A 23,114-nucleotide genomic window follows, 5' to 3' on the forward strand; every position below is an offset into this window, starting at 1 on the left:
TTTCTGTACCTAAAAATTCCATTTTATTTTCCCTGGGAAGATGTTTTTTGTTTGTTTTGGTTGGTTGGTTTTTTGTTTTTTAAGTTCTGCTAATGCAAGTTGTGAGTCCCTCTGGGACTAATCTTACTTGTGCCTTTTGAATTGTGGTGTGCCATTTGGTCCCTTGTTTACTTACTTCTGCAGTCATTCTTTACTAGATCAGAAAAACACTCTGCTAATATTTTGCCAGCCAAAACCAGCTTCAGAGTTGTTAAAACTGCCTAAGACTTTTCTGTGCAGAATCCAACCTGCTTTGATGAGATCTCCTCTAGCGTACACTGATTTTCTAAACCCATTCATTGCATGATCCAAATAGAGCATAGATTTGCGTCATGACTGTGGGATAACACTTGAAGCTGTGCACTTCTGCGAAAAAGGATTCTTCACTGCACCTGGTGAACACACAGCACAGGAGATGGGGGGTCAGCTGGCGGCTCGGCAATGGTTCTGCTGAAGTGCTGAGTCTGGAGGATGGGTCTGCAGTCGAAGGTCTGGCAGTTCAAAAGCTGTGGTCTTGCCATTGGGTTTTCACTCACCAGTGTCATCCCACTGGATATGCAGAGGACTGTTAAACTGAGATGACAATGCCCAGCACCAGCTACCAACGCACCCAGTGTCACTCATGGCCAGTAAAGGCAAATGTGATGTGATTGTCCTCCTGTGCTGGGCACTGGGGAGACCAAACCTCAAATCCTGGGTTTGGTTTTGGGCCCCTCACACCAAGAAAGCCCTCGAGCGAGTTCAGAGAAGGGAATGGAGCTGGGGAAGGGGCTGGAGCACAAGTGTGATGGAAACAGCTGAGGGACCTGCGAGGTTCAGCCTGGAGAACAGGAGCTGAGGGGTGACCTTCTGATCTCGGAACTGCCTGAAAGGAGCTTGGAGCATGGAGGGGGTTGGTCTCTTCTCCCAAGTAACAAGTGACAGGACAAGAGGAAATGGCCTCAAGTTGTGCCAGGGGAGGTTCAGACTGGATATCAGGAAAAATTTCTTCCCAGAAAGGGTTGTCAGGCATTGGAACAGGCTTCCCAGGGCAGTGGTGGAGTCACCATCCCTGGAAGGGTAAAAGACGTGTAGATGAGGTTCTTAGGGAGATGGTTTAGTGCCAGAGTCTGGTTATGGTTGGACTCAATGATCTTGCGGGTCTCCTCCAACCAAAATGATTCTATGATGGTGACTGATCTCTGCAGTGCTGCTGCTTGTATGACAGAGGAGGAGGCTGGGAGTCCACGGAGACGTTGGGCTGGAGACAGAACTGTCGGTGATGGAGCCTGAGCAGAGCTTTTGAGATGCGCTTCAGAGACAGTACTGCCCACCCTAGCATGGTCTTCTCTCCCAGCAGTATGATCAAGTATGACAGCATGCAGATATCGTAAGTCAAAAATCCTATCCACCCCTTCACAACATGGACAGTTGGTAAGGGAGATGTAGTCTGTTCCTTGACCTTTGCCAAGCCACCTTGGAGGCCCTGACATCTTATCTGCTACTGCTAGGAACCTCATGGCCTTGCATGGCCTCTTTTTGTAGCAATGGCCTCAAAATCATGTCCTTCTTATATTCAAAACCCAAGATTTCTTCTCTTTCATATCTCCCCCCAGGGCTGGGAGGTCTTTAGCACGGCCCAGCTGGATGTATGAGGAAGAAGCCTGGCAAATGGTTTAAATTAAAACCTATAGCGGTTGTGCCAACCCCTGCAGTGTGAGAGCACCAAGATCCAGAACATGGCTGCTCACCAACATTTGGCAAGGTGGTGACATCTTGTCACTGCCGTCCTTGAGCACAGAGGCCCACACAGGTAACAACCAGTTGGTTGGGCAGGACGCAAAGCCGTGTGGGAAAGCAGAGGGAAGACTGCCGAACTTTTCCCGAGGAAACTCACAGCCACGTTTCTTCGAAATTGTCTCCTCCAGTGTGACGTGACTCCTGATTGCAAACAGAATGAAGTCTCCAAAGCTATTTACCAGTGACACTTATGTGTCACAGGGCTGCAGTGTTTTATATTTGGATATCCTAGTCTGCACTAGTAAGAAAGGATGGGAACCCTCAGCGAAGGAGAAAACTGTCCACTTCCAGTAAAGACTGGTCCTGACATAGAAAGTTATGAGTGCTTTCGGAGCCTAGTGCTGACTGCTGGGAAGATGCCTAGAGCTACAGGAAAAAAACCAAACAGACAAACAAAAAAAACCCCAAAACCAAACAAGAACACAAACATTAAAAAGTAAAAAGTCTGTTTTTACATTTAATTCCTCCTGTGTCCAGAGGAACAGGGTTTATATCTTCGTTATAAATAAGTATCTACACAGTGGAATCCGTCTTCAGTTTCATCCCTTGGTGGGATGAACCTGCAAGTCAGCTGTGCCCAGCTTTCTATTTAAGAGCTTTACCACACCAGCCATGTTAGTTAACATGTCAAGAACCTTTTTGTTGTACCACACATCGCTCATAGCTCAGTACCACTCTGTTGTTTTCTTTCAGACGTAGGGATCCCTAGACCTTTAACTTCAGAGACTGCTGCAGGGCAGCAGTTTTTACATCCAGAAGATCATGCGGACACATTGTATTGATGCTCCCTTCCCTTCCTCAGAGTTTTTTCCACTGCCAACAGCTTCCAAGCTCTTCCAGCGTTTCGCCTTCTTCACAAAACACACAAGTCCTGTGCTGCTCTATAGTTGTCAGACACATTAGAACTGTCTGCGGCTTTTACGCAGGTGAGTATTCACTGCAACTTCCTCCACAAGCTCAAGTTTGGCTTTCTCCTAGGGTGGGTCTTAGGTTTGGCGTTAGGCTTGCTGATCGCAAAATGATGTTGCCCATTGCCCCAGGATGACATTTGCATATTAAAAATACATTATTTGAATAAAGAGGTTCAAGAGAGAATTATTAGAGCAGCCACAGAAAATAGCTAAAATGGCATGTTCCTCTCCAGGACACGGTCCAAGCCTTATGTCCAGCAGCCATCAAAACAGTCCTGCCTTCTGCCTTTGTCCGTCAGTCTCCAGTAAAAATACAACTGCAGGTATGTTTTGACACGAGAACCTTCATCTTCTGCCATTTCCAAACTCTATGGAAAATTAAGTGGCTGGAATCAGTTATGTAAGAAAAAGGAAGCTTGAGTTTTATGTACAAGTACAAACATAAACCAAGCAAAGTGTTACTTTTATTTTATTTGCTCTATGAAGAAGTCTAGGAATACAAAGAACTTTTTGCTGAATATAAAAATGGCGTTTTCTTTCCAGGTGTCCATAGAAATACCACTTCATTTAAAAATAAATATAAAACCTGCAAAATACCTTAATTTGGTTTTGCTAAAAAGGTCTCTCATTACAAAAGGGATGGGGGAAAAGGGTGAACTAGTTCCTCTTTATTTCCAGCTTGCTGCTTTCATTTGATGTTGCATTTGAAGCAACAAACAAAAATTCTAAGGAATGTAAAAAGTTCCTGTGCCTAAAGAAGCCTTAAGAATACAACACTGAGCTGAAGAAAAATGCCACTGACACGAAAGGATTTTTTCCTTTCTAAGAAATACCTGGATGAATGAGAGTTTCGGAATACACACCTTCTATCCTTGTACTTGATGAGATGCGGTGGCACTGACCTTGTGCAGGGCTGATTTCCAGTGGCACAGACCTACTGACCCAAAATGCGCTTCCTCCCTGCGAGACTGCGCTGGAGAAAATTCTCCATTGAAATAAATGGTAAAAAACATTTTTAATACCCACAATTAATTAAGGTACAAACGAAATTGCTGCTACCCAAGTTCTTCATCACTGTGTCGTTCCTAGACTTGCGTCCTCAAGGTTCATTTTTCCAAACAGCATAATTTTTGGTGGGTGCACTCCCCAATTGCAGACTGCCTGTCCCTCCCGCAAACCCACAGGGACATGCAGATGCTCAGCACCTCTGCGAGCTGGGCTTGCTGCACATCTAAAACAAATGTGCAGAGCATGAATATTACGATTACCAGAAAATTTAAAAAATCTGTCTGCATTTAAAGTCAAAATAAAACTGGGAAATTTCAAAATTTCCTGAGGTGCTCTTTTTGATCAATGAGAACCTTGGCTTCATTTCAGTTTAGGCATTTATTTTATAGTACGATGCAAAATATAAACTCCATTGTGAATAACATAAAAGCTTTTTTTCCAGACAGGAATGCCAGACCATTTCCATTGTTTTTCCTCAAACATATTTTTTAGCAAGTATGATTTTATGAAGCAGTTAATCTTCAGTGGATCTGTATTCTCTGATAGCAAAGGGGATTTTTTTTTTAGTAGAAAGTAGGTAGTCCTATAGTTTTCACATTTTAAAGTTCTGTGATTCTACTTGAATCTTCCCAGTTTTTCACAAAAAAAAGCAAGTAAGTCATTTATCATAACTCCCAGTGGAAGTGTCTGCCCATGTTAAGTCATCTAACTTGGGGCCAGTCTAGGCTGAATGGTTAAGTTGTATGTTTTTAATGTATTTGGGTACTTATGCAAGTTCTGAAATAAAAAAAATATTGATGTTGATGGAAGAGAAAGCACAAATAAAATCACAGTCTATAAATTAATTACCTCTGTTGAAAAAGCGAAGTTCACTCATGTTTCACGGTAAAAGAACTGATGGTGTGAAGAAGTGATGGCAGGTTTAAAATGAGGGGGGGCAGAGAAGGAAGATCTTCCCCAGAAAGAATAATTAAACTGAACTCATTGTGAAAAGACAAAGTAGAACCCAAGAGGGGAAGTAAGTTAAAAATGGACTGGATGAATTCAGGGAGGAAAGGTGTGATCAGTGGCCATCAAACACCCGTCTGCTCACGGGCTCTGCTCAGAGCTCCCCAAGCCCCAGCTGCTGGACGCTCTGCCCGTGAAAACTCATTATTCCCACACTCCTCCCAAAACCTTTGGTACCGGCTTCTGTCAGAAGTAGGACACTCATCATCTTTGCAGAAATCCAGCCGAACCACGGAGATGCTGAATTCTATAAACAACAGTAGAGATATACACTCCCATCTCTATATACAGAAGCCGGGGTCTGCATGCTGAATTATACGCAGCTCGGAATCCAGATATACATTCAGCTTGAAAAAGCTGTCTTCAGAGTCAAGAAATTAAAAGGTAAGTGTCTCACAATAGAGTTCTTTAGGCATCTTCCTCAAAAAGATACTGTGTTAGATACTTCTTCTTAATATGCATTTTTGTTAATAATCGGTTCAATCTAAACTATAAAACGTGCTGTGCAACATGACTGAACGAATATTGCTGTGAGAAATATTCTCCCCATGTTTGAGTAATTTAAATTTGTAAGCTAATGTAAGTTTTTGTATTAAATAATGTACTGTGTGCAATTTTCTTTCTTGTAAAGCACTTTGAAGCTTTCAAAGGGCACTCTAGGTTAATAAATAATATGGTATTCTTTGCCAGAACTGTAGGGCATTTCCCATAAGTTCTGAATCTTCTTTGCCAGAACTGCAACACGCTGCATGCCAAATCCTGCACACAAATGTTCTACATGTGGCAAATACATATTGGTAAAGACCAAAGCCATGGCATTCCTGGATTTCTTAGAGACTGGGGGAAGGGAAAGAAGTGGGAGGGAATAATGAGGGAGGGCAGAGAAAATAAATTATGGCTGTACATACATCTAAAAGAAAAAAACAACTAAAAACCAACCCCCCACACCCAAAACAACCCCTAACCCACACTTCATTATTTTCAAAGACTAAACTGTTGCTGCACGCAGCACAAACTCACAGGTACCCAGCTCTAGATCTTTACTTTTCCTTCAGTTGTGGAAATCAGGCCTCCATTTCTGCGATAACTGTAGATTCTTCAAACCCCGATGTTTCTAAGGGTCAAAACACCTCCAGTCCTCGCTCCTTCGAGCACACGCTCACGTAAACAGAGAGGCTGCGAAAAGCCTACTCAGGATTGCCGCTATTTCACTGACTGTGAGAATGAATCCTCTTCTTCAGGCAAAATCATGAATGCATTTCGTATGCCCTTGGCTACCAGGAATAAACCAAGACCGATATTTATAAAGAGCGGACACTCGCCTTTGTGCAGTCTCTCCCCTGGACAACAAAGCTCCTATTTCTGTAGCTTGGAAGAGGAGTGGAAAGCAGCGAGACCCAAAAATTAAGTCAGTGCACTTGGCCGTGTATCACCTAGGTTAGATTACTGAAGGATATTAGGAGTTTCAGATGTCTTTGGTTATAATTTTCTTGATTTAATCTCTTTCTGCATTAAGCACAAACAAGTAATTTCAGCATTCCTCACTAGTTTGGACTGGAGGTCTACAGTAATTAAAAAATTTTAGCATTTCCTGGTCTTCACTAAATTTTAAGAAAATGGTGACAATCATCCAGCAACAACCAACTGGTTTAAAAGGTACTAAAACCTACTTAGACCTCATCAGGCCTTAAGCGCCAAGATGTGCTATGTTTTAAAAGCAAACTGAAGTTAAAACTGGACTCCACATTCTGCAACACTAAATGAACGTTTCACTACATGGTTTCTTTTGAGGTGGCAAGAAACGACTGTAAAACCTTTGCTGTTGCCAGAATTACCTTGCTTAGAGAAAAATATCCTGTGGGTTACCATTTGTTGCCATGATTTACAGAGATAAGGTCTATAGTCTGTATCAGTTTCATGGTGAAGTTTTAAAGGAAAAAAGCCTTCTGCAGAGTTGGGAGATTTCTGCATAAGCGTCTGCGTTGTTGCGAAGAGGGCTAAGTGATGCTCTCTCACAAGTTTTTCCAGAAAGTTTGCACATTTCTTCAGATTCATCTCCTGCAAGTTAAGACTCTCCCCTCCGTTGTTTCTGTCCATCCAATAAAAAGCTGATATGCTGTCTAAAACCAAAAGGCAGAGAGCGGGGTGAGCGCAAAACATGTTTTCTAAGGAGTAGAGAGTGAGGAGTAGCTGCGTGCTACTACTGCAGTTCACCAGAAAAAGCCTTCCCAGGCACTGCTTTATCATCTCTTCCGTCCCTTGCGCCAGCCTGTTCTCAAGGATGGTCACTAGGCGAAGCATATCGAAATGGTAGTCGGTATCGATGAACATGACTTCTGCTTCCAGTCCTCCTCCCGATTTTGGGAGGATGCAGCGGGCTATCAGGTGATAAAGCATTTCGGTCTTTCCTGTTCCTTCTGGCCCATGGAATTCAATGACATCTCCTGTGCAAAAACAAAGCGGCAAGCTGTCAGGTAAAAGAATTTAGAGCTCAGTTTTCAGTGTTTACTGAACCAATATTCAGTATTCCACTAATTGGAAAATGCTTTTTTTTAAAAAGTTTGATATCCAAAAATTGTTTAAATCCTGATTAGCATCTATCAAGAGAAATTTCAGTTTTCAAGAAAGGCTTCTAAAGTGAAGAAAATCAAATGGAAACAAAGGTTGGGAAAAAAACCCCCACCAATAGCATCTAGAACACCAATATCAATAAAAGATTGGCAACTGGATTTCATCTATCATTACAGGTAGATGAAGGCTGAAAAGGAAGCTGCTACACAGAAGTGGCCAAGAAACCATCTACTAGGTGCACAAAATTAAGAAATCAATTAAAAAGTAGAGGACAAGCAAAACAAAAAGCTGACACATCAGAGGTCCAAATCATGTTGCCAGATCTACTTTCATAGCACAGACTGTCCTTCAGCATTTCATGTCTGCTATCTGCTTGTTCAATACCTGCGCGTTACAAGATACAAACAGGAATCTGTGACTGGCAAAATGAACACCGGTATATTTATTTAGCACTTATATTCTTCTGTGGTGATCGTAATATGAAAGTGCTTTTTTTGACAAGGGGAATTCCTTCAACCCCAGGCAATGACTCTGCTGTCTGAGGCAAAGGATCTCAGTTCATAAATGGACCCAGCCTCACTGCCTGATCCATGTGGGTCAATAAAATACATAGCACATAAATTTAAAATGTTAATTTAAAAAAGCATTTTGCTTTACTAGCAAATTGGTTCATTTTTTGGATGTGAATGCAAGATACTCAAAAGCCTTTTCCAAAGTTGTCTTATGTCTTATATCAGAGCAAGACTCTAAAAAAAGTTATTTTGTTTGTTGCTCTTTATAAATTTCTAATTTAGGGAACTGGACCATTTATTTATGACATTTTGGATTTTAGGCAGAAGGGTAAAGACATGCAGTAAGGAGAATCACACAGCTGTAACTGCAGGAAGGTGAGAGATTTCTAGGGCCTTGGCAAGTGCAAATGGCATAACAGCTTTTCATAGGGGGATGCAAGAGTAGAGAATTAATTGCAACTTAAACATGTTTGTGCCTGCCTGAGTTAAGGGGATTTTTCAAGTCGTTACTCCCAGAGGATGTCCTTCTTCCTAAGTGTGTGTCATGTCAAGATGCAGCTTGGGATGAGGGCTGGAGGGTGTTGGGGAAGAAACTAAGCTCTTACATTACCCATTGCAAGCACTTTACACCTGGTGTTATAATTCTATCCATTTCAGTGACACTCGGACTGCCCACCTCTCCATAATGAAATTCCCTGTTGCTCCACAACCGCAATGCCATTTTCCTGAATTTCTGATACTTTGAAATTTACTTTAAAGCTCGATTGCCTCCCAGACCCTTATCTGTTCTGAACGGCTCTCCCCACTTTTGAGATGAAAGACAGCTACACTTCCTATGAACAAATCATCATTTTCTCTTCCTGTTGAGTGGTCGCAATGTCCTCCTCTGCCCCACGCAGCCAGCAGCTGCTCTGCTGTCACACAGGCTGTGCCAGGGACATCACCGCGCCCTGCGGCGGTGAGATACCAGCTTGGAAGAACTTCTAAACGTGCTGGGTAGGTCTTTCCCTCATCTCTTGAGTCTGCTGAAATATTTTAGAACAATTGCATAAGGCACCTCTTGTGAAGGTACAAAGCACGTCTTCTGTCTGCCACTGGCTTCAGCACGAGGCTTCTGCCACCCTGACCGGCATTTCTGAATCCAGACCAAGAGCTGGACTGGGCCAATATGCAACACAGGCCACTTCACCAACCTGCAAAATATGACTCGTTTAAGAAAAAACATCAACTCTTTACAGCCCCTCAGAAGCAGCAATGGGCAAATCTGAATTACCGTTTGGTAATGATTCAGAAAAACTGAAATAAATGCTTGACTTTATCCATCTGAAGACATTGTGTCAGGATGTCTATGTGTTACCTCCTGTAAGACTTTACATAAAGGAGTTGCAATGCACAGAATAACATCAAATAAGCTTTTATTGGCAGAACTAACAAATTTATTTAAGTAAAAATTTTAAGTTGAACAAAATAAATCATTCTTAGGAGTTTTTGTGGTGGCAGTTTATAAATTTTAACAGCAAGACAGCAAAGACCCCTTCAAAGCTTGTTCAGTGCTGCTGAACAAGACACACATTTGGGTTGTAATTTGACCAAAACACTTAAGTTACTCTGAAAAGAAAAACAGTTTGGACTGCAAGAAAACCTCAAGAGACCCGGGGATTTCTGTGCCTTCATGATTATCAAAGAGGCTGCCCACAAGAAGAACGGGTGCAAAACAGAAGCCACTTATAGCAACATCTATAAATGTAGGGTTTCACTAAATTAGCAGCCAGGCTGTTACAGTAAGATAAGAGGGGAAATTCATCCTTCTGGATCAGAGAGGACAAACCATGACACAGCAGAGGAGGAAGCGCGGCCAGCGACGTTTTCAAGCAGCCTTTGACATCGTCACAATAGGCTGTGGAAGAAACTTAGTGGGAAACTGTTATGGGATGGAAACAGTCTGAGAGGCAAAGTAGGAACAGACACTTTAACATGGAAGAAAGTTAATGAGAAATTTTCCTATTAGAATTGGTGGTGCCCAACATCAAAAATAGCAATAGATGAATGTTCCATTAGCTTGGCAAAACATGTAGAAGACAAATGAATTTGGTTAATAAAGACTTAAGACTGTGAAGATTTAACAGATCAAGATGGATGAGCAGAACGACTTCACATGAAATTCTGCACTGACAAATTCAAGAAGGCCATTTTAAGGAGTCACCCAACACATTGCTTGGCCCACAATAGCCTGAACTGGCCCACTACAGTCAGACTAAAGAGTACAGTAGCCCACTGCTCTGCAATGGCATACAGGATAAACTAAATGATGTTGCATAAACTTAAATATTTAAATTAATATTTGTAACTGAAAGATCGTGCTCGGTCCTGGTCATCAATGCAGTGTTGTCTTTCGAATGAGAAAAGCCTCACGTTTGGTCTGTAACCATTGTACTAGCAAATGTTGGTTACACTATTTTCTGACACTGCAGTTACAAACAGGCCATTAGAATCCTCAGCAAAAACGGCAGATTTAGCATCATCAGATACCTTGAAGTTACTGGACTAGTAATTCACGATACTGTGCAGAAGCTGTCACTAATGCTTCTACCATTTATAAGTGAAGTAGAAAGGCCTAATATTTATTCCAAGTGAGTGCTGGGTGTCACACTATTGCTGAACATCAGAGCTACACCTTCATACCAGTGGCACAGGGGAAATATGACTGGCTATAGTGGAAGATTATTTAAAGCTCATGTCACTTTTGCTTCATTCCAGAAGAGCTTAAATGGTATGTAATTAATATGCTTATGTGTTCTTAAATATGCAAGTCCATCATAATTAGAGGCAGTGACTAGAATATCACAGCAGTACCTATATTAGCTGTTCCTATTTTACAGTACCCTGACATACATTTTATGAACACTTAATTATGATGTAACCTTTGGATAATTTAATGAAACTTCACATATGTGTTTGTTTCAAATACCATCAGGAAAAAGAATAATTTAGGTCTTTGCAATGCTATAAACATAGCATTTTAGATTAAGAGCTGTTCAGTATGGACTTCATGGGCAATGTATTACAGTAATCCAGTGACCTGCTAAAAGTCAAGTTCATGACAAATGGAGAGGTAGGTCTTCAACAGGGATTTAAGACTGAATAATGAGAACACACATCAAAATAACACATGGACTCACATAAATACTGTGGTGTTAAAAGACAAAGCAAAAATTTAATAAAAGGTGAAGACCATTTATGAACATAAAGCTAAAGATCTGTGCTAATATGTTATGCAACTTCACTAATGTCAGCCAAAAAGTATGACCAATACAGCTAATAATTGATGCCATTTGTTAAAAGTAGAAGAAAAACAGAAGTGCTTCAGAAGCTCAATGACTGTGTTGGCACAGAGAAACCAGTGACAAACTTAAAAGGCATCCAGCCATCTCAGAACTGAGGTTCTGGAACCGTCTTCGAACAGACCTAACACAGCTTTAAGAGCAAAGCTGATAATTTCACAGAATCATAGAATGGTTTGGGTTGGATGGGACCTTAAAGATCATCTAGTTCCAAGCCCCTTGCCATCGGCAGGGATACCTTCCACCAGACCATGTTGCTCAAAGCCCCGTCCAGCCTGGCTTTGAACATTTCCAGGGATGGGGCATCCACAGCTTCTCTGGGCAGCCTGTCCCAGTGCCTCACCACCCTCATGGGGAAGACTTTGTTCCTTATATCAAATCTAAATCTACCTCTTTTAGTTTAAAGACATTACCTTTTGTCCTGTCACTACATGCCCTTGTAAAACGTCCCTCTCCTAAAAATTTTTTCACTGGCCCCAATACCAAGCCCTGAGGAACACCATTTGGACATCAAGCTGTTGACTGCAACTCTTTGAGTGTGACCATCCAGCCAATTCCTCATCCACCTCTGTCTCTCCACGTCTCTCCCACGTCTCTCCAATTCAGAGACAAGAATGTTACGCAGGACAGTGTAAAATGCTTTGCACAGGTCCAGGTAGATGATGTCTGCTGCTCTTCCCTTGTCCACCAACGCTATAACCCCATCATAGAAGGCCATCAGATTTTCAGGCACAATTTGCCCTTTGAAGAATGGAATTATGTAATGCACAGCCAATTACTGACCCCCCAGGAAGGTTTCTTATACTCTGTGCTACCAGAACGCGGCCAGTTTAGTCTCAAACATTTGTTTCTTATGTGTAAAGGTCATTAAAAAAAAAGAGACTGAAAGATCAGCATTTTCTATTACTGCATTTTTTTAAAACAAAAATATCTCATCTTTTAAAAAAAATGTGAAGACTTCAGGAGCTTTGTGAAGCATATACCAATTTCCCTACTTGTTCTTAATTCTTCTTGCAGGTAACAAGGCAGTTCAGATTGGAGAGTATTTAAATAATCTCTGCTCCATTTGCACTGGCTTACCAGGATTTCTCTGCCCTTTATCTTTGTTATATCATATTTGAAACTTTCAGGGGCAGGAATCATATATTGCTAAACCTCTAATGTATTCTCAAGTGCCACAATATAATACACGAATAGTGTCACAGTGACTGCATTTGTAGGCTAAGCATCATCTCTCATCCAATTATCTTGATTCTTTTTATTGCTTTTTCTGCTATTTCTTCTGAACCTTCTATAATGTGGGGGAATTCAAATGGCAGACAAGTATGTTGATAACTACTGCAGCCGCATACTTCTCGTATGAAATCCATTCATTCATACGTACACTCAGGAACTGTAGCACCTCACAGCATGGTTCTTCCAGTTTGCCATTTATACTCCTTTTTTACTATATATTTCTGGTTTTGTGTAATCAGAGTAGTCTCTTCCATTGTGAAATGCATGAAATTCCACAGAGTCTGGAAAAACAGCCTGGCTTCCTGAATAATCAAGGAATTACTAAGTGTGCTAATTCAATAAAACATCAATCTTGATCTTAAAACTTCTTGCTAGAAGAATCTGCCTTAAACTTGTTGTACGAGTGTCATTGGGATTTCTCCAATTTGAAATTCTCATTCATTCACTGAAGGTCTATAGAAGCCAACATCATCTGCAAACTCATTCAGCTGATTAGTACCTCTGTTCATAACAGAATTATTTCCAAAGTTCCAATCTAAGTATAATCAGGACTTTTCAGGCCAACACTAAATGGCCTGATGACTTTTCTTTATTGAAAAAATACCATTTTCTCATGCCCCTTTTCCTAACTGCTCCGGACCACTCCATATCACTGAACTCTTTGCTATTTAGTGAACCTCAAATTCTTTGCAAATTTCTGCAGTTATGACTTTGTAGTGGATTTTTAGACCACTGGTGTAGGTATGTATGTAAAAAAAAGGGTTAAATGATGGAATCTAGAATAAATTCCTGTAAAACTACAAGAAACAGACCAAGGTGATTTGTGTTTACTCAGCTGCATCTGTGGTTTGATACCCGTAAAGTAGATTTTAAAGTCAATTTAATAACGTTCAGAATAGTGACTTCGCAGTATTTCATTTTATCTATTTGCACAAAACTACATCAACAATTAAAATTCTGAATCCAGGGCAAAAAGATCTACTTGCACGCTTATCTCGGTCATATTGCTCTGTTAATACTTGTACATCAACATTTTTCCATAAATGGAATAAAGGTACATTTTTACCATGAACAGGAGATCCTTCCTCAGCAAACAGATAAGGTTCAAGATTCTTCAGAGAACTTCGGCCCTCGAGTCGTGCAAGTAGCTTTTAAAGAAAAGACAGACAAGGCACGCTGTTAACTCAAAATAATGGACATTGGGAATCAAATTTAAAGGATTTTGAGAACTGGGAGTTTTCCATGACGGCCCTAGCAAAAGATTAAGTTTGATTTAAAAAATGTTTTCATAAATGCATATGGAAATGTATTGTCTGGACTACAGCACCAGAAGGTTCCATCCTTACAAACAATTAGCACACAGATTCAATGGCAATAAGGAGTGGATATACATCAGGGAAATAAAGCTTTAAACAAAACCAAAAAAAAGACAAAGAGAAAGCTGCAGTTGTACATTAGCAGGAGGGATTGCCTCTGGTCTACATCAGCGCTGCCATTAGACAGAACAAAGGGAAAGCAGATCATTTGTAATAACCATCACCTCCACAACAAACTGCTGCTTGAGAGCTGAAACATTATCCATCATTAGTCTCCTGAGTCAGCCCCTCTGAACATTTATAAGTAACAACACGTACATTTCATCTGAAAAGCAATATGGCCTAAAATCCTTTTATATCATAGTAACTTGTTCAAACATAGTATGGATTAAGAATGATCAAAAGTAATTAACCACCAGTGGCTCTTCAAGAACCTTTGTAAAGCAAGTTCCTCCAAAGCCCCTTGGTAAAGCAAGCCTATTGTAAAACAAATTAGTCCAAAGTTCATGCACAATTTCTTAAATTGAGAGGTATTTGCATAGCAACTAGACAGGTATTCACTTAACTTGTGTTATTTGTAGGTCTGGCATAGATTCATAAACCAAGAATTAACATTTGACCCAGTGCTAGAGCTGTTATTCCCTATGTGTATTAACACACATGGGAAAGGACACTATTGGGATGCTCAGAGCTCGTACTCTGGTGCCCAGTATTTCCCTCTCCAAGACACCCAGCTGTCATTTAAAGATTTAAACAGAACAAATCCCATCCAGTTCTATCCCATCCTCCCTAAAACCAGTCACCCAACAAGCAGCGAGCAGACACCTTTAAACATATGCTGCCCTATCTTGCTTTCCTCCCTGACACATCGATGAGCAACGTTTGCTCTGAATTGTCTTCAAAGTTGTTTAAATAGTTGCGTGTGTGCACGTTTGCCTTGAATAGTAGAATAAAACTCCATTAAATGGCCATGAATTTACTTCAAGTGGTCACGATGGGAATCTAAGTGTGACATTTTCATTGACATTTTAACATTCCCTTCCATTAACAAAATGTCAATGTGTTTGCCTCTGTTTGCCTGTTCACACTTATTCAGGAGAGTTTCCCAACACGTCTACTGAAGGGCCATAAAAACACTTGAATTGACCTTGCTCTGGATCCGTGGATCCTCCTGCCATGTTGCACACATTTGCACAGCACAGAAAACACTCACACGGTGAACTCTTGAGTATTTTGAGAACCAGAAGGGGAATGTGACATGGACAAAGCAAAAACCCAGATGGATATATGTACACAATAATATAGGAATGTATCTTGGGGCACATAAACCAGGAGCTTGCAACTACCACGAGGAGGAGTGCAGACCTTACACCCACAGCAGCCCAGGGCCAGCAGGGAGGAGATGCCGCACCCATCGCCGAGAAGGGCCGGGAATCTCACACCACCTCATCCGGCACTGGAAGTTGAGAGCAAGAGGAAAACCACCATCTGCTGCTGCTTTCTGATGCTCTTCGGTTCTTTGCAAAGGAAGCTCTGCTCCGACACTCAGCGATCATGAGGGCTCGATTACAGGCGGTGCAGGGGATGGGAGTCACAACTATTGCTGGTATAAGCGCATTTCTGCAGCCTCCTGTTCCCAAATTTATTTGTACATCAATTAATACATCCTCTGCAGTTTATTTCTTCTGGAAACAATGAACCCCCTGTCTCTTCTTAGACTGTCACCTCTTTAAGCTTACTGCTAGGGCTCTGGAAAGACATGGCAGATAGATCGCTATCACTTAAATATGAATCTATGGTTATTCAAATGACGAGCTTATATATTCATTTTAAATAACTACAGGTGCTTATTCTGAGCACTGCTCATGTAGGTAATTTGTGATAATTCGCTGATGACAGTGCACCTGTGTTTTTATCAAACTTTGTATTTACTTCCGATTTCTGAAGCAGAATCTCCAAAGGCACTTGCCTTGTTAGTGTCATGCTGGGAGCAATGGGGATCCTGGCAGAGAGAGCTGACAATTTGCTTTCAAATGCAACAAAGGTTCGTCCACACTGCAGAAGTGACGGAAGCAAAGCTGAGACACTAGACAGGCATCCCTCACCTCTGATGACAGGGACACCAAGTGTTTTTCCGCCTTGGCTCTGCTCCAAGGAAGGCATTTCCACTTTGCCTTCTCCCATTTTCTTCCATAAAATGATGAAGCGGGGGGGAAAAATCTACAGCATTTAAAGGGTGACCTGGATAGTGGACATCAGGCTTGTTATGGACAGTGTGCAGAACACGGCGCTGCTTCAAGAGAGCCTTTGAGTGGGAAGAGCTTGGAAAAAACCCACCAAAACAATTTCAAATCACGTATTAGAGACTTCAGATTCTCTAATTTCAATGTAGATACTCACTACTTCTTTCATAAATGCCCTTTTACACTAAATACCACCTTCTAGCAACCTGCTGGTGGTAGGTCTTCACTCTCTGGTGTTCTTCAAAAGTATAATAATATTAACAAGAAACTGCACGTATATTTAGTTACATGTAGAAAACAAGCTATACAGCAGGAGTCAGGCAGCAATTGGGTTAAATGTCATTAATGACAAGGCTGACAGGTCTCAAATATTTAAACTATGTATTTTATAATTTATAAATTTCATCTTTTTAATAAAGAAATATGCATATGGACAGTCCCACTGATTAATACATTATCTGCTTATACTATATTGGTTTCAACAAAGCTATGCATAAATGTAAGCATACATGTAGGTCTTGTCAGGAATGAGATATTACTTCATTAAAATGTTAAAGAAATTCAAATGAAATATTCGAGCTCTGTTAGAGGCTGTGAGCTAACCTACAGGCTATTTACAAATACAAACCTATCTTGAGTATGAGACAAAATTTAATTTTCAACCACTATAACCACTCTGAGCTTTTGTAAACTTTGGGCACAAAGACATGCAAGCAATTTATCATTTATTTTACTGTGATACCCCAAAGGTGTTTTGCGAGAAGTTCTAATTTGTTGTATTAATTATATTCAATAATAAAAGTACAAGACTGCGGTCTCAGCGTAACTCTCACTAAAATCTGATCTCGCACGTGAGGCTATTTGAGGAAATACTGTTTCTAATTAAGTGTTTTCTGTTTCAAGGGCTTTTACAATTTTTTTCTGGACAATGTACTCATGTATTAACCTTTCCTAGCCAATTGGTTATCGATTCCTCCCTCGTTCAGGTTTGGTTATCGATCACGGGTGGTTCCTGCCATGTGCATTCCCTCTGGCACGGCTTATAGGGACAAATAAATTCATCTACCTGCTGGACACAGAGCACAACTCACATCCTTAATTTGTGTACATTTGCTGATAGTGGGCAGCTGTTACTATTTTACACGTCAGAAGGGCCTAAGAACTTAAATCCCACTGAAAAAAAACACGGTGCTTTAACAAGAAATAAATATGATCATGCGTTTCTATGCTTTTACGTGCTCTACTCTGTATATTATGATACAGTAACATGGAAATCTCCAAGTAATTCACTTGCTGACTGCAAGTTGCAGTCACTAAGAAATAAACCATCGGATGGGGAGAGGAAGGGGAGAGGAAGGGGAGAGGAAGACAAAAAAAGGAAAAGGACCAACAAACCAAAAACACAACAAAAATCAAGCCCCCAAACAAAAAAACCCAACCCACAACAAATAACACCACAAGCCCAAAACTCAGACCCCCTTCCTCCGAATAACAGAAAAGCAATTCCACCTTCCATACTCTTTATTTAAAGCAAACCTTCCTCACAGCTCTTCTCCCTCACCCTCACTCCAACGCTGGGGAGGGAGAGGGCGAAGAAAACGTTTATAGTGACAGCCCGGGGCTGCCGGGGCGCCGCTCTCCCCTCACGCAGGAGGCGGCAGACGCGGGGGAAGGGAAGGGAAGGGAAGGGAAGGGAAGGGAAGGGAAGGGAAGGACGACGACGGCGGCGGGCGGGCGGGCGGGCGGGCGGGCGGGCGGGCGCGGCTCCCTCCCCTCCCTCCCTCCCTCCCTCCCTCCCTCACTGCCCACCGGGGAGGCTCCGCGGCCGCTCCCCCGCCCGCGCCGCGGGGCTGAGGGACGGAGCGCAGCGCCCGGCGGTTCCCCCTCCCCGAGCGGCGGCCTCGCCTCACCGTCCCCGGCCGCCCCGGGAAGGCGGTGCTCGGCGCCCCGCGGCTGAGCGGAGCCCGGGGTGTGTGTGTGGGGGGGGGGGCAGCGCCTCACCTGAGTGCCCGACTCCGCCCTCCGAGACGCGTCAGCCATGGCGGGGGGAGGGGGCCGCAGCTTCCGCTCCGGGCCGGCGGCGGCTACGGCGCATGCGCGCTGCCCGCGGGCTCTCCCCACCTCCGCGGCGCCTGCGCCCCCGAGCGTACCCGGCCCGGCCTGCCCGCGGCTCTGCGCATGCGTGGCTCGGCCCGCGGGGAGGATGGGGTGGAGTCCATGAGCTGCCGATTCAGGGGTTCGAGGCCCGCCTCGGGCTGATGTCTCGGCCGCCCGCCCAACGCCGTTTGGGATTCCCGAGGGACCAGTCATTGTAGGGAGGCGTGTGTTTATTTATTTTTTTTCTTAAAGGGCCTGTGTTTTTATAGGTTTGTGGTCTAGTTAGGTTTTTTTTTCAGTCTGGATGAAATGGGGGCAGGTGGTTGGGTTGACGTGACTCAAGGGATGCTCATCTGTGGCACTGGGGTTGACGTGACTCTCAGGATGCTCATCTGTGAAACTGGTGTTGACGTGACTCAAGGGATGCTCATCTGTGGCACTGGGGTTGACGTGACTCAAGGGATGCTCATCTGTGGCACTGGGGTTGACGTGACTCAAGGGATGCTCATCTGTGACATTGGGGTTGACGCGACTCACGGGAAACTCCTCTGTGCGGCCATCATTAAACTCTTGCCGCCTGCAGAATTGCTCTTTGCGAAAGCCAGCTATCAATTATGGCTTAGATGAAAAGGGGTCGCGAATATCTTATGTACAAGCGTTGAGTGAACCTGGCTCGTGCGGTGCGCAGTGCAGGAGCCGATGGCCCAGCGAGTCCCTCGTGTTGGTGGCTGTGTGGCCATGGCCGGCAGTGGGATCTGCCCCGCCTGAGGACCACGGCCCATCAGCCCAGTGGTTGTGCAACCCCAGGCAGCGAGAGGGCCGAGCAGAGCACAGGGAGAACGTGGAGAACCTGTTTGTGTTTTCCATAGGCGAAATGCAAATACAGGAGGGTAAGAATAGCATCTCCCCGCATCTGCATATCAAAGAGTGGTAACGATATCATCCATTTGCGTCTAGCGAGGTTATCAGCGATACTGCACGTTCTTGCAGTCAGAAGGAGAAACTGGTGGTGGAGTTCTTTGTTTCTTCAAAGAAACCATGTTTGTCTGTACCTAAAGAGTTTCTCCTAGCTTGGTCTTGAATACACCACAAATGAGAAAAATCTAACCTCAGATGCAAGGTGGTGGCTTTGTTTATTCTTTCAACCCTTTTTCAGCCCAAAATACATTGCTCGCTCTGTTCAAAACACCCTCTTGTTGCCACATGACTCTACCTCAAGGTTTTTGATGGATGCCACCTGCCTCCACAAGGTCAGTCAGGTTTAACCCAACTCAAATCAGTATTTCCAGTATCAAGTTCTAATACTGCCCATTAAAGTACAGAAAGGGGATGGTCTCTTCGGACATCTGCAGCAGCCTTTCTTGTTCTCTGTGTGTGGATACCCATGCAAAATTATCAAGACCATGGAAGGTGCTTGGTTCTCTAGGGAGAAAGACTTGGCTGGCTGCAGCAGGAGGGACACAAATGGCACAAAAATGCAACTACAATACTATTGGCTTAATTTCTGCCTCATATTTTGGAAGAAGTCAACATAAGGGACAGACAACCTTAAGAGCTGTGTGTTTGACTGTTGTTATAGTACCTTAGAGGTCTGGGCTGTGTTCCCTGGAAGAGTTCAAAAGACTTGTTAATTAGAAGTGATCGCCCTTGAAGCTGACTGATGATTGAGCCTAACCCAAGAGGAGAGGGGACTTGCTGTGACTTGTGACAAAGGCACTACTCACTGCATCAACAACATAGTATTTGTGTTTTAATTATAGATCCTCTCTTGCTGTTCTCCTCTAATTAAAGCCATTGCACTAATTTTTAAAAAGCAATTGCTACCTGAATTTGCAGACATAAAATATGCAGCACACATAAATGCCAGGTGACTGAAACCCACTCCTACCCCATCGCTCACCACTGCCTCCCAGGAGGGTCCTGTGGGAGATCTTCTACCGCATGGGTGAACACAGTTTGGTATCACAGCCTAACGCGAGATGAAATATCACAGTTCAGTGGGGATCAGGCAACAAAGATTCAAGACAGAGAGGGTAAACACATTGAATTTGCTTGAGCAGTAAAAAAAATGGATATATAATTGCTCGACATATTTAGTATGTAGCAGAAATGTGTAAATCAAACACACTGGTTGCCTTGATAGGCAGGTTGCCGTAACCACCTCTCCTATGTTACCTTTGATTCATTTGCTTCATACAGTGTGGCTGGCATTATGAAGTTAGAAAGCTGGTACTTACTTTGACAGCACTCTGCCTTAATAAAGACTCATATTTCTGTTTTTTTCATTTATTTGTCAGTACTATCATTTCTCTTCTTTTCAGATCACAAGCTAGATTTTGGTGCTGATGCACACTTCCAGCTTTAAGCCCAAACCAGCTTTATGCAGATTTTCGTCTGTCTAAACCCCTGCCTCTGCCCTTCAGCAGTCAGCATTCCTGGCATCTTACCAAATTTGATACTATAATATTTTCTCAAACTGCCTATTTATTTCTCAGCCATTTATCTTTTTGTTTTGTTTTTCTACCTACAGAGTAAATCTTTACATTCGCTTCGCTCCTTCAGAGAAAAACAGTAATGTAGATAACTAGGAAAACTTTTTAACATTGGCTTCAGCAGAGCCAGGATTTTACCTTCTGGTTTTTAGGTTTGTGCTGGCTGTGAGTTTTTGTTTTGTTTTTAATTCTTTCTGCATCCTTTCCTATTTCTCTGCAGCATTTCTGAGCAATAGCGCGCACCAGGAGTACAAGATTCTCCCCGCTCCTGACTCTTCCTCAGCAGAAACCTCCTTAATGCAGAATCCTCCTTAATGCAGGGTAGTTATAAGTAGCTCATAGTATCCAGGGACTCCATGCCCCAGCACTCCTGTTTCTACAGGCAGAAAATTAGTCTTCCTTTGTTTGGCATGTGGGGAGCCTGACGGTGCCCCTGGAGCCACAGGCACTGTTCATGGAGCAATTCAGCAGCAAGAGCGATGACTTTTCTAATAGCAGAAGGATCAGGCTCCAGGGATATGCATCTCTGTCTTTATGAAATGTGTATTGTGGAGAAAATTCCTCTTTCCCAATCTTGGTTTTGAGCATCTTCCATGCTGAGATGCTGTGTTTTTCACTGCATATGTTGAAGACCTTCATCACAGAGAGAGAAAATGACAGTGCAAGAGAGGAATGTATTTAAAGTGGAATTGCAGCCCTGAGCAAAAAGATTTTTTATTATTTTGGGGGCTATTTGTCATTCATATGTTCATCATTGCTAATTTCAACCAACATAAGGAAACTGGGCTGGGTTTTGGAGAAGGAAGGAAGGACTAACTGAGGTGCCCTGGCACTCTAGAGAACCGAATCTACTGTTTATAGAAAAAAATATTTTTTTTTTAAAAAAAAGCCAAGTCCTAACTTTAAATTTCCAATTGGTCTACAATACAGAGCCAGTCTAAAGAATTAACACCCAATCCTGGAACAAGGCCTGAGGTAAGAGCTTAAACAAAAGGGAACAGCATGAAGAAAACAAATGTGGTGACCAGAAATTTAGATTGTGTGAAGATGTTTGCAAAAAATACATCGAACTTTTACATTTAATTAAGTAATAGCTAAATTAGAAAGCGGAATATAAATGTTTCCTCCTTTAAGCATTTTTTTTTCAGCCACAGAGACTTTGTTCCAACATGAGCTTCATCATTTTGAGTGTATTGTCACTTAGTGTTCTCTTGCAAGATTTGTGTGGGTGACATTCCAGCACAAACCAGCTCCAAACAGATCTTCTAGGTTGAACACAGTTTGTCTCTCTTCATCTAGTTAAATTAAACTCTTTCAGTAAAGTCAGCTGTTGTTTTGCTAATTAACCTCTAGACTCTTAAATACCTTCACTCCAAATGTGAAAAATTGACTATCCAAAAAGTCATTAAACAGAAGAATCACTCCAAGAAGCAAAATAGAAAGGTCTTGTTTTCTCATTCTGTCTCATCTCCTCCCTTGTGTAGTAATGCTCAAAACCCAAAAGGTTTACCAGCTAAAGACCATCTCAAAGTTGTAAGCAGACCTCAGCAAGGAATAATAATAATAACAACAACAAGAAGAAGAAAATTAAGATAGATAGGTAGATATTGAACCTGCACGTGGCAAAGCAAACGATGAACTGCCTGTCAGATTATTTGCAACCTCTCTGTTGTGTGACTCCTCCAGCTTCACGATGCTGATTTTGGCCCCACAGTTCCAAGTTTCTCTCAATAAGTGAAATGATCTGTCACTGGGTTTTATAGATTTTTTTTTTTAGAGCAGATGGCAGATTCTTTTTACCTGGAGAGTTGCCATTTTCTTTAGATGCATCTCAGTTTTTATGGTGCTCTAATTTATCTGTTTACTGGAGAAATAAGTAATTTAACTTAGAAGAGTGTTATAATTTCACTGACCTTAGAGAATGTGATAGATTTGCTGCATAACCTTGAAAAAAACACAAAGAGAGAAGAATTTAGTCCATTGGTAGATGGACTGCTAGGCATGAAAAAAACAGCCAAGGTCATTATAAAGTTCTGGCACCTGTGATAGTGTTTCATAGCTGGTTGCTGGATATTCTGCTTTACATTTCAGCTTGCAGAGTTACATCAGGAATAAGCTTGCTCTGTGTAGCCATTCACCTGTATTTATGTCTAGATTTCTTATTTCTGTGGGTTGCCTTTTATCAGCTTCTAGTCCTGAGCTGGAATTATTCCTTGTTTGCTTGTACCAGGTTGTTCTTTTCGTGCTGCTTCTTCCATCCTGCCTGAACAATTCTGCACTGGCTGATAGTGAAGCTGCAAGATATTCCTTATTCAGATGTTAATCACACAGTTTTTACATTGGTGACCAGGCCAGGGGTACTTTTCTTTGTGTGTCTTTGGGGCACAGTTTAAGGTTAGCAATAAATAAACAAAGGCTTACAGAGAAGAGCACAAGAAGACACCTTCACAGCTGGCGGTGACTGCAGATGAAGTTTTATTTTGAGTATTTGAGCTCTGACCTGCAGCCCATGGAGGGAGAGATCTTGTATTTGACCTCATGAACCTCCATCGTTGCTCATA

General features: G+C 42.3%; 1 protein-coding gene and 1 long non-coding RNA gene across 3 annotated transcripts in view; one reads left to right on the plus strand and one right to left on the minus strand.

Annotated features, from left to right (window-relative positions):
* Positions 1-4,737, plus strand: part of LOC135984859 (uncharacterized) — a 43,326-nt gene extending 38,589 nt beyond the window's left edge. The window contains exon 6 of the long non-coding RNA XR_010605721.1: positions 1,635-4,737. This is a non-coding gene — a long non-coding RNA (uncharacterized LOC135984859). The remainder of the gene's footprint in view (positions 1-1,634) is intronic.
* XRCC2 (X-ray repair cross complementing 2) lies at positions 2,590-18,043 on the minus strand. 2 transcript variants are annotated; one of them, XR_010605720.1, is made up of 4 exons: positions 17,966-18,043; positions 13,472-13,553; positions 5,766-7,189; positions 2,590-3,097 (listed from the first exon to the last, which is right to left on the minus strand). XR_010605720.1 is itself a non-coding variant. In XM_065627544.1 (3 exons), the coding sequence occupies exons 1-3, from the start codon at positions 18,002-18,004 to the stop codon at positions 6,474-6,476; spliced, it is 837 nt and encodes a 278-aa protein (XP_065483616.1). In that variant the 5' UTR covers positions 18,005-18,043; the 3' UTR covers positions 3,211-6,473. The 2 variants fall into 2 exon arrangements, 1 of the variants encoding a protein (XP_065483616.1); XM_065627544.1 differs by lacking the exon at positions 2,590-3,097 and having other exon boundaries at positions 3,211-7,189.
* Positions 18,044-23,114: the final 5,071 nt, after the last annotated feature.

The sequence above is a fragment of the Caloenas nicobarica genome, chromosome 2 (genome assembly GCF_036013445.1).
Source record: "Caloenas nicobarica isolate bCalNic1 chromosome 2, bCalNic1.hap1, whole genome shotgun sequence".
In the NCBI taxonomy this organism is placed as follows: Eukaryota; Metazoa; Chordata; class Aves; order Columbiformes; family Columbidae; genus Caloenas; species Caloenas nicobarica.